The 15,542-nt window shown below is 38.3% G+C and overlaps 1 protein-coding gene across 5 annotated transcripts; it reads right to left on the bottom strand.

Annotated features, from left to right (window-relative positions):
* Positions 1-188: 188 nt before the first annotated feature.
* Positions 189-14,611, bottom strand: LOC121519073 (septin-5-like). 5 transcript variants are annotated; one of them, XM_041801851.1, is made up of 13 exons: positions 14,324-14,611; positions 13,937-13,965; positions 10,479-10,856; positions 5,585-5,681; positions 5,256-5,342; positions 4,925-5,048; positions 3,954-4,088; positions 3,719-3,836; positions 1,782-1,883; positions 1,580-1,676; positions 1,281-1,443; positions 1,051-1,153; positions 189-958 (listed from the first exon to the last, which is right to left on the bottom strand). In XM_041801851.1, the coding sequence occupies exons 1-13, from the start codon at positions 14,367-14,369 to the stop codon at positions 890-892; spliced, it is 1,548 nt and encodes a 515-aa protein (XP_041657785.1). In that variant the 5' UTR covers positions 14,370-14,611; the 3' UTR covers positions 189-889. The 5 variants fall into 5 exon arrangements, with proteins under 5 accessions (XP_041657785.1, XP_041657786.1, XP_041657790.1 ...); XM_041801852.1 differs by having other exon boundaries at positions 13,946-13,965; XM_041801856.1 differs by having other exon boundaries at positions 13,933-13,965; positions 14,324-14,378.
* Between the last annotated feature and the right edge of the window lie 931 nt (positions 14,612-15,542).

Below are 15,542 nucleotides of genomic sequence, written 5' to 3'. Positions count from 1 at the left end.
AAGACCATTCTCCGGCATTTTCCTGTATTTTGCCAAATTCATTTTACCCGCTACCTTTACAAGCCTGCCTCGAAGCATCCCCACAGCATTATGCCACTACCATGTGCTTCACAGTGGAGATGGTGTGTTTGTGAGCTCTGTTTTGTTTGTTGTTGTTTTTTTTTTGTTGAAAAAGCCAAATCACATTGGCCATGATTGGTTTATAAAATCAATAAAAGGGTAAAACATCCAAGGGGGTGAATACATTTCATAGGAACTGTATTGTGCATGTGTGTATTTGTCGAGTAAAACACTAAAAAAGAACACTTTATTTGGTATCATTTTCATGCGCTCATTATGTCTTCAAGGAGAAAATGCTGCCATAATATGCTGAGCTTTGATCATTTTCCTTTTTTCTCTTTGCTATCTAAAAACAACATTCTTACTGTCACATAATATAAAAGTTAATGATGTGAGTGAGGCTTTACATCAGTAACGGCCAATGGTAACTGAAATGCACATTCGTTGTATGATGACAAAAACTAAAGCATAATCTCAACACTTAAAACACACTTCGTTTGTTCTCCTCTTAATACAGGAGATAACCTAAGAGGCTTTACTCAACCTTCCTAAATTAATCCCTGAGTTTCAGGAACATTTGCCATATGGAACAAACTTCAATTTTCAGCTTAAGGTAGGTCAGGCAAAGTTTTTTTTCTCCTTGTTTTCAGTGTCCATCTGACAAGATGAGCCAATCAGCTTGCTTGATACTGTAGTATCAGCAAGACGTGTTTTATTTTTTTGCTTCTTAAGCCCATCTCTTTTAGTTCATCAGATTTTAATAAACAGGACCTCCTCTGTGTCCTGGGCACACCTCATCTGTCTCCTCCTCTAGGGAATTATGGGAGGATCAACCTTCACTCTGGCTGCGCTGCATCTGCTCCTGAATCCTGTGCAGCACCTCCTGCATCCTCCTCAGCTGCATAGGGGTATAAATGAGGGAGTGGTTATTACTTCTGAAGAATGAAAGAATAAATATGTGAGTGAGTGAGGCAGCAAGGAGAAACGTACCTCTTCGTCTTTCTCAAAGATGAGTCTCTCCCTCTCTGTGTCGACAACGTCCAGCGGCAGAGGAAAATCTGTTTCGCTTGCATCTCGATACTTCTCTCGCAAACTAAAATGCACATTCAAATCCAAACAGCACCAACATTTAAAAACGTATCCTTGAAACTCATCAAGTTTACTTCTACAGCATAGAACTGGTCCACTAATCAAACCATGATCATCCTGACTGTACCCACCTGCGTTTCCTCTCCTGCACCACCATGCGTGTCATGTTCTGGATGCACTGGGCTCTGTAGTTCTCATAGTGTGTCTCCCGGGTCACGTCTTTAAGGTCCTGCATGTGCGTCCTCACCAACATGTTTCTCAACAGCAGGAAGTCAGAGTGAGCCGGGTCCTCCACTGAACATGCAAACACAAAACTTGTTACTGGATCAGATGGGGTTTTATTGTTATTTAAGGGTAGCAACAGTACTTTATTTACTAAAAAAAAAAAAAGTAAAAATTTTAAAATGTTTACTGTTTTGTTACTTTATACCTTCAACCACACCCCAGGGATAGATCCGACCTCTGAATCGTCGACCTTTACTCTCCACCTGTACATTGCTGCCAATGACTGCGAATGGGATGCTGTCCTGTGGATACATGAATAAATATAAATGTAAATAAAATTTGTAATCTTGACTCTATGAAGAAAGCACACTAATACCAGGAGAAATATTGAGAGTTAGAAGAAGAACCTTTAGTATCTGGTCCTGGTTCTTAAAGTCTTCATCTTCATCTGAATCACACTCAGGAAATTGGTAGATGTTGATCCCAAACTGCTTGATCTCCTCTCTGATCTATTGTGCATGAACACATTTAAACATGATGTTTAAAGAGAAATATTTAAAGAAAAAAAAATCATAAAACTTGTCCTATTACAGACACTGGTGTGCTTTAAACAGAACTCTGAATAAAGAGTCAACACATGGGCTGAGGCAAAATTTGAGGGTGTTTACTTATCTTTTAGTTTATCATAACTATCATCATTATCATATATCATTTATGGGTTTAAATTAAGGGTTTAAACGGTTTTGTCATTTTCCAGTAGATTGTCTCATCCTGTAGTTCAAAAAGACCATCACTGGTCGTAGCTCAACCCAATAAAAGTACAATAAATATTATTGACATGCTTCACTTTTCTCCCTGAAAATCTTTATGGAACGGATCCCTACGGGAGTCATTTAGGCAAAATCACTAAAATCATGTGAGTAGGGAATTGCAAGCTTTTAAGACACTCTGAAAAAAACATTTGGATGTTCTTAAACACTGACTGCAGATAAAAAAGACATTAACACATGTTTGCAATAGTACTTGTAATATAAAACAGTTATCCTAGTGTGAGTTTTCATAGCACAATATTTAGAAAAAAAGTGCTGCACAATGAAAAATGAAAAATGTTATAAAACAATTAAACAGAAGGCCAATTAAAAAACATTAGGAATATAAAAGTATATACAGTAATAGATAAACAGAGCCAAAATCCAGGAGGAAAAGTGCATTTTTAGGTTTGATTTACAAACAGTTTACAGAATTAAAATTAATTAAAATTAAAATTAGTCCTGCATTGCACAAGGAGCCAGTGGAGAGATGCTACTAGAGGGAAAATTGTATTTGTGTTTACTCGTTAAAAAAAGGACAAGCCGCAGCATTCTAAATAAGCTGTAAATAATCAAAAGAGGCTTGGCTAGCACCAAAATAAATGTGCATCATAATAGCAGACATGTAATAAAAAAGCACGTATAATAAATGCAAAAGATAATCAGGACATAACCTTAGGAAAAAAGTAGAAACTTGCTTTCACAACTGAACTTATCTGCTGATCCATTTAAAATTTTTGTCCAGTATCACCCCCAGATGTTTTTGCAGATGATTTAAGAAATGGTTGAGGATGGGACAGGTCCATACCAGGGTCGGTGAGGCTTCCATGGGTCCAAAGATAATGACCTCAGTTTTACTCTCATTGAGCTCAAGAAATTTCAAAGCCATCAAAACTTTGATCGACAAGGGCAATTAAGCTGTGTGTTGTTAGTGCAAAGATGGAAAGAAAAGTCATATAGTATTTGATAAAATGGTCCCCAGGGAGAGCATGTACAGGGAGAATACAATTGGACCAAGTAAGGAGCCTTGGGGGGCTGAATCCACCGTACCAGAAATTAACACAAGATCATTAAAAAATCTTTATATGCAGTTTCAGTGCTATAAAGTATATATATTAGTTTCTTAATCAGAGACATATCTTTTACAAGATTATATCCATTTGCATTATAGAGAACAGATCTAGTGTCGTTAAACTATGCAAGGGGCCAGGAGCCAGAATTTTTAAATCACTCCTGCACTATCATTGAAATTTGTATTAGCTGACTGGTGCTGATTTTCTTATAATTGATTTCTAAATAGCCTGAAATTTCAAGTAAAAATTTTCCATCCCAAGAAGAATCTTGGAATCTTCAATAAGAAATCCTCAAGGTTTCCTTGAACACCAGCCAGCTAAAATTTGAGGTTTAACAAGAAATATTTCTAAAATCATTATAAAATGTATTGGTTTCCAGATCTAGTGCAACTGATACCTGTGATTTCAAATATGTTTCTAATTTCTTCAGGCCAGAGTGAGAGTGTGTTTTTTGTGTCTAACCTGCATCTTCTTTCGATAGACTTCCTCTTGTGTCAGGCTGTCAGCTTTGGCCAATACAGGAACTATGTTGACTTTTTCGTGCAGCGCTTTCATGCACTCTACATCCAGAGGTCGGAGACTGATGGAAAAACACACACACACACACATAATAGAAATAGGCTCAATATGTATTGAATAAATTCTCAGTGAGGCTGTTAAGCACCCTGTGCAGAAGTAAAACATGCTGTCAGTGTACCCGTGGCCAAATGGAGAGATAAAGTAGAGGCAGCAGTGGACTCTGTTGTCTTGGATGTTTCTTCTGTTTAACCCACTCTCGTCTCTGAAGTACTGCTCAAACTGCTGGTCGATGTAGTCTTCAATGGGCTTCCAGCTGAGGAAAAAAAACATAAAATCTCTGTGAGGTGTACAACCACCTTAGCGGTAAAATGGTCTGGAATAATGCAAGCAAACAGCATGCACCATCAGTTGAAGACTAAATCCATGACTCTAGTGTCTGGAGATGTTCTTACTTTTAACGACAGCCCTTTTCACAAATGCAATCCTTTTTCTAGGAAATTGGGCCTGTCCCAGAAATGTTTACCAGTTGATGTTTCAAACTTGTCCCTGAAGCAGGAGATTTTCTAAGGTGGACATGGCAAAGGTCACAGTAATTCCAATGGCTAAAATTTGGGAAAATTTACAGGCTGTTGTTGTGTGACTGCAGCTCAGGTATAAATGTACAGAGTCACTGACAGTATTCCTGTTGCATTTTGTGACAAATAAACTATATACCGTACTGTGCAGAACTTTCAGGCATGTTCATAACATGCATAGAGATGACACAGAGTGGCTGCAGGATACTACGTCATCACTCCAGGCTGCTTGTTTGCAATGAACTTCCCTAAATATTTCCTGCTGTGTTCACACATCAGCTCAAGCCAGTTCTGTGGTATTATATTTTGAATCTGGCAGGAAAAACTCTGGATAGTTATGGTTAAAAAAAATCAGCCACTGGCAGTCACACATACAGCCCAATGTTTGTGAAGTTTCAGAAGTTTTGAGCATGTTCGAAAACATTATTTCGTGTTTCATTTCTTTCATGATCCTGTGTCTTAATGGATGTCATCATCTTGATGGCTGCATAACAAATCTACCTCTGAGTACAAATAAAATAAGCTGAACAAGAGCAATGGAAACAAAGATGCAGGTGCACATCACTGATGTCACCTCTCTGTGTTGTTGATGGCATCTCCAAATCCAGGGGTGTCTATGATGGAGAGCCTCAGTTTGATTCCTTTCTCTTCGATGCTCACTGTGTGTTTGACAATGTCAACTGTTTGATCGATCCGCTCTGCAGACACACAGACACATACAGGGCCAAAATCACTCAGTCTACTCAGGTAAATTGGTAACAGATGCTAAACTGTGTTTACGACAGCTAAAATAGAAACGTGTCAAATTTTATATCGTAAAAATAATGCATTTTAAACAACTGATTCCAGCGACTCTCCTTCGTGATTTGCATAAACTATATTTTAATTAATACACTCAATCTTACCTTGTGCATTGGGAACCTTTCTTTCTTTGTTGAGGTCAGTGAGGAACAAACTGTTGATGAGAGTGGATTTACCCAGGCCAGATTCTCCTACAGACAGAAACACAACAGCCCAACTAATCAATCATATAGGATTTAAAAATGGTTAACAAATGATACATTTGAATTTTTTTTAGTTCAGATTTTCAAAAGACTAAACGTTTTTAATTTTTACTTTAAAAATATTGTCTATATCATGATTTCCCTTACAGGTGAGATATTATTACAAGAGATAACAGTTTCACTCAAACCTGTTAAAGTATCAAGGTCAGCAGACAAAGGAGAGAACTCACCTACCACCATAAGCGTGAATGTAAAACCTTTCTTCACTGTTTTTCTGTGAACCTGGTTGGGCAATGTGGCAAAACCCACATATTCCTTGTCCTGATCCTGAAAGAAGGAAAGAAAAACAAAAAATATAAAATATAAACATGTATGAAAATATTGTTTTACATCAGGATTCAAAAGTGAGTTAAAATTATTATTCAAATGTCACAGTAAACACCTAAAGGCAGTTAGGCCATTAGGCAAAGGTTGGCACTTGTATTAGGCCTAATGCTCCTAGTAAATGTCTAATGTGTAGATGTAAAGCTCATGTTAAAAATGTTTCCAAGGATAAGACGTTTATTTAGAATGTTAAAAAGGGGGCCAAGAATGCACAAAATATGGCAATAGAGTCTGATTATCAAAAATATCCCAAGAAGGGACCCTCAAGCCACTCAAAAAGCCCAACCATGCCTTCATATCATGCAAATTATACCAAGATAGACCAATAGATAAATAGCAAAGTTACACAACAGGGGGTTTTATTGTGTGATTAAAGCACAAGAAAAAATCTTAAATCGTAATTTCTGTCGAAGGAACGGATATTACTATTGAAATATATTAAACTATTAACTATTGTCAATTGCTGAGATGTGGAGACCTTGAGTTACTCATAGAAGAAGAGATATTGTAAGCAAACACTGCTGACTCACATTTGGGTAAGTTGTGTATGTAGTGACTTTGTGACTTGAAAATATCAGATTCCAAATGTTTTCCTTTTCTAGCTATGGCTGCTTCAAGCAAAATGAAGAACAGTCACAAATATCTGCAGAGATAGTAAACTTCATTTACTCAAATTACTGTAATTTGGTATTTTTGGCTGACCGCTGAGGTCAGTCCTACATATAGCTCTGTTCATATACTGACTGACTGAGTGACTGTGAGTGAGTAGTGAGTGACCCTACATAACAGAGTTGTATTTACTTGGACCGAATGCTGTTGCTAATGGCTGCCTCCACTGTGTTAACTAGAGCCATACATACAGAGTTGTGCTATGGGCAGGGTTTAGGGGTACTGAAAGCCTTTTAATTGCTGCCTCCACTGCTCCAAATTCCTCAGATATAGCTTTAGCCTCTGTTTCACCAGAACTGGGCCACAGTTCTGTATGACAAAGAATAAAACAACCCTATAAGCTTTTCATGTTGGGAAAGATGTTTTCACTCCTCTTCTGGCCTGCTTTTGCATGACTATGTGATAGCTGAGGGGGTAAAGGTAACTTCTTGTGTAAATGCTTGTGTATGATGGCTGCTTGTGTAGCGATTAGCTCTGAATTAATCACAGTAGCACTTTGTCATAACTGGACATTTCTTTATTAAAACAAGTGAAGACAGCTACACTAAAAGCTTTCTGTAACAGAAAGGGTGTTTTTGCTCTTCTGCCAACCTGCTTCAGTGTGAGTGTGTGATAGTTAAAGGGGGAAAAGGTTACTTGTGCTTGTATACAAAGGCTGCTAGCCAAATGTTAGCTCAGCCTTAATCAGACCAACACCTCACATCACAGTTCATCACAGTTAGCGCTGAGAGCAACACAGAAAGCTTTCTGCGACAGAAAATGAGGTTGTTGCTCTTCTGCCGCCCCGCTTTGGCATGATTATGTGATAGTTAGAGGGAAACAGTTTGTTGTTGTAAACAGCTGATGAGTTGTTTTGTCCCAGCTCTAGCAGGCTTGTCATTAGCTGGGACTGAGCCGCAGCGGAGCTTTTGTCTGAACCAGACGTGTCTAAATCCCAACAAGCGGAGAGAGCAACATTGAAAGCTTTCTGTGACAAAAAAATGTTCTCGATGTACTCCCAGTCTGTTTCGGCATGACTTCCCATCATGGTGATGGGCTTGTCCCGTATTGTCCGCCATTAGCTGTTAGCTTGGATGTCGCTGTAAGACTGCTGTAGTTTACTCTGACCTGGACCGCTGTTCTTCTTAAAACCAGAGCACAGAGCCCCACCTAGAGCTTGTCTTGTGCAGAGAATATATTTTTTGTGATTAGAGACTCGTGCCCAATCTTCGATTTTTAATTTTTCCATCATGAGCTACTGTCCCTCTGTCACTCTTTCTCCTATCATCCCTTTTGCTTTGACCATTCGTGCATCTTTTACGCAGCAGTGTCAGCTGCTCTCCTCTCATCCTCATCTGCTTTGATGCTGCATAAGAGTGACATACAAATGCATCGCACACGCACACACCTACACTGAAACGGACGCTAACATGTTGGTAGTGTAGACCTCAGGCTTCTATCTGTTGAGGGCAAAAGTTTCAGAACACTGGAGGATAAACAGCAGAACTTCCTCCTCTTAAAGCTCCTCTCTGACCACGGAGGACCAGCGTGTCAGCGCTGTGTGTGTGTGTGTGCTCCAGCTGTGTGTGTGTGTGTTGCCTGCGTGAGCCAGGGGTGTGTGCTATGTTAAAAAAATATTTGGTAAATATTCCCTTAATACTATATGTTTATGGGGAACAAATAAATGTTAAAATCTCTGCATTTGCGTTGTTAATAGAACACTATAAACATTTAGCACATCTTCACTTGCATGACAAATGTGCTGTTTATAGATAATTAACAGATATAAAAAAGGATAGGAACACTAAAGTAGAAATTCAGCTTAATTTTACACATATAAAGACCCTTACACACCTGTCTGAGGAGAATTAGAAATGCTCATGAAACCTGCTGCAGTTTATACTTTATGTTAGAATAAACTGTTCATTAACAGTTAAGTGTTGTATTTTTAGTATAAATTTACTACCCTTAAAGACTTTTATCTAACAAAAAAAACCAAATAATCTCCAGTGACACTGTCTGTCTCTGTCAGTGAAGTCTGACACATCTCTGCAGAGTTTCATATGTACACAGAGACGAGCTTTATTAAGAGGAAAGACAGAGAGAGAGAGGACACTGTGTAGCTTTGTACATTTAAGTAGCCACAATAAATTTGGCTCAAAAAATAACAATAAAGATAAAATCACTCTGCCAGTCAGGCATGTCAACAGGCATCCCAGATAGTTGCGATCAACCATATACTAGGTTTTTACCTAGTCTTGTTTTCTGGTACTTGTAGTCTTTGGGTACATTTTCAAATCAGTAATTTTACTTTAACTTAAGTTTTAACCAGAGTAACTGTACTCTTATATGAGTACAAAATTCTTGTACTTTTCCGACCCTGTTGACTAAACAGTAGCCGAAGCAAGAGAATGATTGCACATCACATCCCATAACAGCTGTATTTTACTTGATTACTGAGGTGTTAATTTATCTGAAAAACCTGGTTGGAGATCCATATTTCCATGCTGTTATTGTCAAAAAGGAGAGTTCTTATTGTCACTCCTACTCCTACTCCAACTCCTCAGTAGCCACTAAGGCTGGGAAATTAACCTGAATTTAGATTAAGTCGCAATACGTCCTACTGCAATTTTCAAATTGCAGAAGTTGCATTATTTCTTTGATCAGAAATGTTTGTCAAATAAACATTTTAATAAATTTTTTTGCAGCAGAGATGTTATGCTCTACACATCATGCAAACACTGAAGCAACATTTTGTTCTAGAATAGTTTGCAAAAATCTTATTTTTTGTTAAATCTTGAACGGAGATCCCCGTGCACAGCCCAGGTAGTCAGGTGCCAGTTGGCAGCAGGTAAACAAGTGAGTAAACATAGAGAAATAATCCAGTGTGCGGTGGATTATTTCTCTTTGTTTAACTTATTTTTTGTATTTTTGTAAATGTTTTTCTCATTTAAAATCAGAATGACACAAAAATGATCATTCCCTTCAATACAACGATTTACACTGCATCTGCAATACTTACCTAGATGTTTTGTCAAAAATGTTCAGCTCTACTTTTCATGGTGATTGCTAGAAGGCTTTAAGTTAAACGGATCAGTAAACTTTCTAGCAGATTTGAAGTAGATAAATAAAGACATGTCATAAATATTATTTTATGCATAATGTTATGTCATCCTAACATATAGGCCCAGCCTACAGTAGAACAGTTTATGTTTAATAAATCCAATAATTTGTTGGTTATAATATAGCGCGATTTATTGCTTGTGTTTCTCGACAAATACAAAAATATGGAAATTAGAAAGTAATTCCATGTCAAATGGCAAATGCAATATTGGAAAAATAAATCACAATTGTATTATTTTCCCAAATCTTTTGGTCTTAGTAGCTAGCTACTCAGTACTTAAATTTAACTTGAAAATGGAATACTTTTTACTTTTACTTAAGTAGATTTATAGACCAGTACTCTTAAATTACTTAAGTAAATTTGAACTCAAGTAACTTTGCTTTTATTCGGGATAATAGTCTGGTAATTTTACCACCACTAAATTTCTGTTTGCCAGCAGCTTTCAAATTACAAAACTAGCTAATGTAAACACTCAGAAATTACATCTTCTTTCTTATAGAAACTGTCATTTTATGTTTGACCAGAGTCCCTTTTCATAATTTTTCCAGATAGTTCTATTTTGCTTCCTATTTCTACATTTTAAACATTTTATTTTACCACTCAACTAAAAGTTGTTTTCAGCACTTTTTTCTTGCTTTACGTTATTTTCTAGTTCTTCGAGATTCATATGATGGATGGAGATCAAGATTTGGACTGATCTAACTTATTATAACTGAATTCTATTTCCAGTTTCTTTTTCTTAAAATTAAAATTGTACGAATAACAAACACACATGATGATGATTTTTTTCATGTTGTTTCCTTTGAGGTTTTGTAGTTTGTGGTTAAATTTTACTTTTCCATCTTTATAGTCTACAAATACAACTGCAGAATTCCATCACATAACAAGAAGACTGAACTGGACTCAGCTGATATGAAATTACAAACAGAAACTTTCAACATACAAGGGTAATGCAACCACAAACACACCTCTGGAGAGTCGTAAGGATCAAAACGCCCCCAGGGGCTCCGTGGACGCGAAGATGGGCTCAGAGGAGAGTCCAAAGACACCTGAGTGACGACCTGCCTCCTGAGCGGCGGGGGGTGAAACTCTGTGTTTATTCCCATGCGATTTGGTCTGGTAGGGGTGGTTGGAGAGCCAGCAGGGTAACAGGGAATGGGATGGGGTGTAGAAGGAGTCCCGGGCAGGCTAGGGAGCCTACCATTGGTTTCCTCTGCTTCAAAACTGCCTGGTGCCTGGTGTCCTTGTGTTTGCTGCTGTTCACCCAGCTGAGAGACAGGAGGCAGATCTCTCATAGCAAAAGGAAACTGAGTGTCCTCTTGGTCCTCAATGGACAGGCTGGAAAACTAGGACAGGAGAAAAACATATGATTTAACATCAGGGTTTAAAATGTAAGGGCTTCTCTATATTTTCCTATTTTCTAATCTTTTCAAAAACAGGGACTCATCCCAATCACAAGAGATTTGACAAAACACCATTTCTAAAACCTGGTTCATTTTTTACCTTATTCCAGGGATCTTCTTGGATTAATTCTTTCCATGGGGTTCATCTGATCTAACATTATAGTGGTTGTACAGCTTAAAAATATCTTACAAAATAAAAGTTAAATGATTCATGTACAAAAGTCTGAGGTCATGTCTGCGGTGGCTCATCAAAGTTTGATGTCTCACAATGAAACAGGAAAGTAGCATTTCCTAAAATACATGTGGTCTAAGCTGTCTCAAACTTTGCTTGTGTAATTAGAATCCCCCTCCTTGCTTCATGTAAACACTTTACAAACTTAGCACAAAAGGTAAGGGAATTTGTGTTTGGTACATTGTTTCTTTGTTGTAACAATGTTTCTTGGCAATAAATCTTATACTGTTGGAAAGCCTGTTTATTACCCTTTTAAAATGCTGCTACCTTTGTAAGGAACATGCACGAGCATGAGAGCTGAGTATGTGGCTTGCATCCATGAAAAATTTGCCATATCTTCTCTGCCAATTCCAAACAGCTTATTCTGCTGTTGCTATTGACTCTTGTTTTGAGCTTCTGGTAGCCCTAGCTGGTGTTCCACAAAACCAAGTTGTAACAATATTCAGAGTGAGAACTAGTACCATCTCCAGACTGAAGTCGCAGTTCTATATAACAGGGGATGTCAGAGACAGGCCATGAAGTGGGCATCGAGAGAAGACAACACCCCATGAAGACCGTTTCCTCACTCTATCAGTACTTAACAGACTCTATGCAGGTAATCTCTGGTCTGATAGGGCTGCAAGGAGGCCTGCCACGACTGCCTTTCAGTCTGGTGGAGGCAGTGTGAGGGTGTGGGGCGGCATCTGCCTCACATGGAAAAACAAGGCTTGTCATCACTGGAGGAAACCTCAATGCAATACCTCTATCCTACAAGGTGACAACGCTCACCCCTACAGAGCAGGGTTTATCAGAGACTATCTCCAGAATTTGGGAGTGGCAGCAGTCCTTACATCAACCCCACTTACCACCTGTGGGATCAACTTGGGCGTGCTGTTCGTGCCAGAGTGACTTGCCTGACTTGTGACAAACACTGGTTGAAGAATGGGATGCCATCCCACAGCAGTGTGTGGCCAGGCTGGTGACCAACACGAGGAGGTGCCAGGCTATTGTGGCTGTGTATGGTTCTACCACACTCTTCAGGGGCTTGTGTTTGTTCAGTGAACAAATTGTGAAACCGTGAGACTTCAATCATCCAATCCACCAAACAACATCAAACAAGAGTCAGTAGCAGGATAAGCTGTTTGGCATTAGCAGAGAAGATTTCGCAAATTTTTCATGGGTGCAACCCACATACTCAGCTCTGCTGCTCATCCCACAAATGCATGCTCCTTACGAATGTAGTGCCATTAAACAACAAAATAAAAATGTTTTCCAAGAGTTCAAGATTTATGGCAAAAAGTGTCATTACAACAAAGAAATAATCTGCCAAACACAAATTTCCTTACTTTTGTGCTCAGTTTATTTGTAAAGGTGCTGGTAAAGTCATGCAAAGTAAACCTGATATGACACTGCTCAGTCTGGTTTCCAGGGCATTTACACTGTTTGCTCTCACTTCATGGTGTGACCCCTTTGTGGCTGTGCCAAACCCCAACATGCTTCAAACCCAGATGAGTACATGGCCACTTTTACTGTCCACTGACGCTGTGGCAGCAGTTTTTCAACGTATTATTTTAGGGATGCACAATTTACGTTCTGATATGCTGATATATACAGATTCATTTTAGCTGATTCCGATATAAATACCAATATTTAAATATGTTTTACATAACTAAAAGTTTAATCCTTTGAACACAATTTAAGGTTTGAGGATGACAAAAGAAATAACCTTTTTTTTCTTAAAACACACTTCAAAGTTTAAAGTATGAGGATGAATAAAGAAAAAGATCTCAACTTACACAGGTCTGTTGGTTCAGCCTAAAACTCCACTAATTTATTATTATATATGGCCAAATTTTACAGTCGATATATGCTGATATTCAGGCCAAAATATCAGATTGAAATTTCTGCAAAAATTTTGATATCTGCCAATACTGATATATGCCTTTATCTGTCTGCTGATATCAGGCTGATTATATTGTGCATCCCTATTTTTTTCTCAGCTGAAGGTAAGCTCAGGTGAGAGATTTGGAAGAATTAACATGCTAAAGAAATTTTAAGTCTTGCTTTAGAAAATCTAAGATTAAACAATACTACTACAATTGCCCACTTATTTTTCAGGGTTCTGAAATAAAACTATCTGATATGGCACAATGACAACACCACAGGAATAAAGAAAAACAGTGGCTGTTGCTGGCTTCGGTCAGGACTATGCTCCTGATGAGGTCTTCTGTTGTAGTTGCTCACTTTACTCTTTCTTCACTGATTATCCCTGACCTGTGATCCCATTATACTATTACAGAGTCCCTCATCCATCTGTCCAGGCAGAGTAAGCAGGGAAACAACACTCTTTAAGAAGCTGGGGTTAGTAAACACCATCTAGATATACTAAATAGAGCAAAGTGACATTTTTAGAATGGCTCTCTCAGTGCAGAGCTTATGCACATATAGCTAGTGGTCACCTCACACTCACAGGTTATGTCTTTACCCGAGCTGCTACCATGAGCTGCATGGAAAGGCATGTCTTCACCTTGATTTGAGAGGAGATGCACATCTGTTCAATATAACATCACCCTACTTACCCTGTCCAAAGATTGTAGAACAACAAACTCCACAGTGGTGCTAGCCTGATCAGGGTTTTCCTGGCATCCCTGTACCTGTCAGCTCTCATTACCCACAAAGCTCTGCAGTAGGCTTAACCCAGCTTCTAATACTCTAGCAGGGTTTGGGGGTTGGAGATTTAACTCTTTAACAAACACACAAACACAAAAGGAGCACACACAGCATAAAAAAAATCAATAAATACTATACCAACTTTTCCCACCTCTTTTTCCAAAGAAGTTGCTGCTTTTTGAGAAAGGGGGACAAATCAGAAAAAAATATGTATAACAGGAAGTAAAAATATCGGCGCACTTGTTTCATAATATGGACAATAAAAACAGTAAAGATTACTTGTTGATCCATAACACACACACACACATATATATTATCTGCAGGTCTATGCTTACAGAATCTAGTAGTAGGGGATATAAATAAATTAATCATGGCCAAAAGGGAATCAACTATAGAAACACCAAACACAATTATGTATACAAGCATCATATTAATGCCTGTGGTAATGTTTTTAACATGAACACAAATACGACTCTTCAGTACAACTTTTGTGGACTGCAGGTGTCAGCTGTTATAAAGTAAACGTTACCTTTCTTATTGTTGCGGAACCTGACCGGAGAGGACATGTGCTCCATGATGCACCACCGACTCTTCAAGCTGTCCCCAGGGTCAAAGACTGCACGAAAGGACTGAGCTACTGTGTAAGTGACGTTTAAAGACCACACTACAAGAAACCATTAGATATCAGGAGCCGTATTATCTAAATGTTGTGTGTCCATTCATGAGCTCCGGATTATGCCCGCTGGGTGTTGTCGCTCTGAGGTTTGAAGTTGCAAACAACCGAGAGTAGCAGACAGAGAGCAGGCAGGGCGAGGTTTAATACCCTGAACAGCTAACGTAAGTGATATGACTTTATTAGCTACGGTATGCTAACAACAGCTAGAATACTTCACTTCTTACACAACTCTTTCTGTCACTGTTACTGATATATAAATAATGTATACTTTAATTAATTGTTTTATCTTTATGAAAACATTTGCTTGAGCTCATAACTCAGTCCAAAAAATATAACAATATTAAAGGAGACAGACCATAGACAGACGAACTTGGGCGACTTTTTAACCACTGAAATGCGTTACCCCTTCCCTGTACTTTGAATGGAAAAATACTCACATTTTAAGATGTGTATGTAACCATCCTGTTATTTCTGTAATGAACTACCAGCATTCACCCGAACGAGGGAAAAACGTCGAAATTAACAAGCACTGAATAAAAGGGCTAGCTGATGAAAAATATGATTATTTTTCTACATTTTGACCGAAAAGTGCATCTTTGGAGCTTTGATATAAATCTTATTATGTCTTTAAAAATAACTTGTCACTTATGTGTGTAATTCTTCCCCTAAAAACTAACCCAGGTTAACTGGAGTTTACTTGAAGCTAGCTACATAGCAGATAAATGGCACAGAGGTGACGGCAACTACATCTTTGAGAGAAAGCTGTACTCATATTTCCCAGAGAAGGAAACCTCTCCAACCAATAACAGGTGAATGTGTAAAACCTTGTTCTTACAGTGTTTTCTTTTAAGTATTCATTTGTGCTTCTCATGCTTAAAAAAAGCCAGAGACGATATTAGGTTATAGCATTTCTATTTCAGATGTTGTAGTGATGGGACATTTGGTCCCTTTTCAGTGAGTCGTATCATTTGGCTCAACTCAGTAAAAAAAAAAAAAAGCCAGCTCTTTAGGCTCCCAAATGGCTCCTCACTGGAGTAACTGTTTGGCTTTTTGACTTGTTAAATTTAGCAGT

This window comes from Cheilinus undulatus, linkage group 12 (genome assembly GCF_018320785.1).
Source record: "Cheilinus undulatus linkage group 12, ASM1832078v1, whole genome shotgun sequence".
NCBI lineage: Eukaryota > Metazoa > Chordata > Actinopteri > Labriformes > Labridae > Cheilinus > Cheilinus undulatus.
The sequence above is the reverse complement of the archived record's forward strand: the minus strand, read 5'-3'. Positions and strand labels throughout refer to the sequence as shown.

Bases quoted from the DNA above. Each gene is read 5' to 3' on its own strand.
- LOC121519073 (XM_041801851.1), bottom strand. From the start codon at position 14,369: ATGGAGCACATGTCCTCTCCGGTCAGGTTCCGCAACAATAAGAAAG. The intron at 13,966-14,323 runs GTAACGTTTACT...CTCAAAAAGCAG, and splicing joins GTTCCGCAACAATAAGAAAG to CAACTTCTTTGGAAAAAGAG. The intron at 1,154-1,280 runs GTGGGTACAGTC...TGTGCATTTTAG, and splicing joins GTGCAGGAGAGGAAACGCAG to TTTGCGAGAGAAGTATCGAG.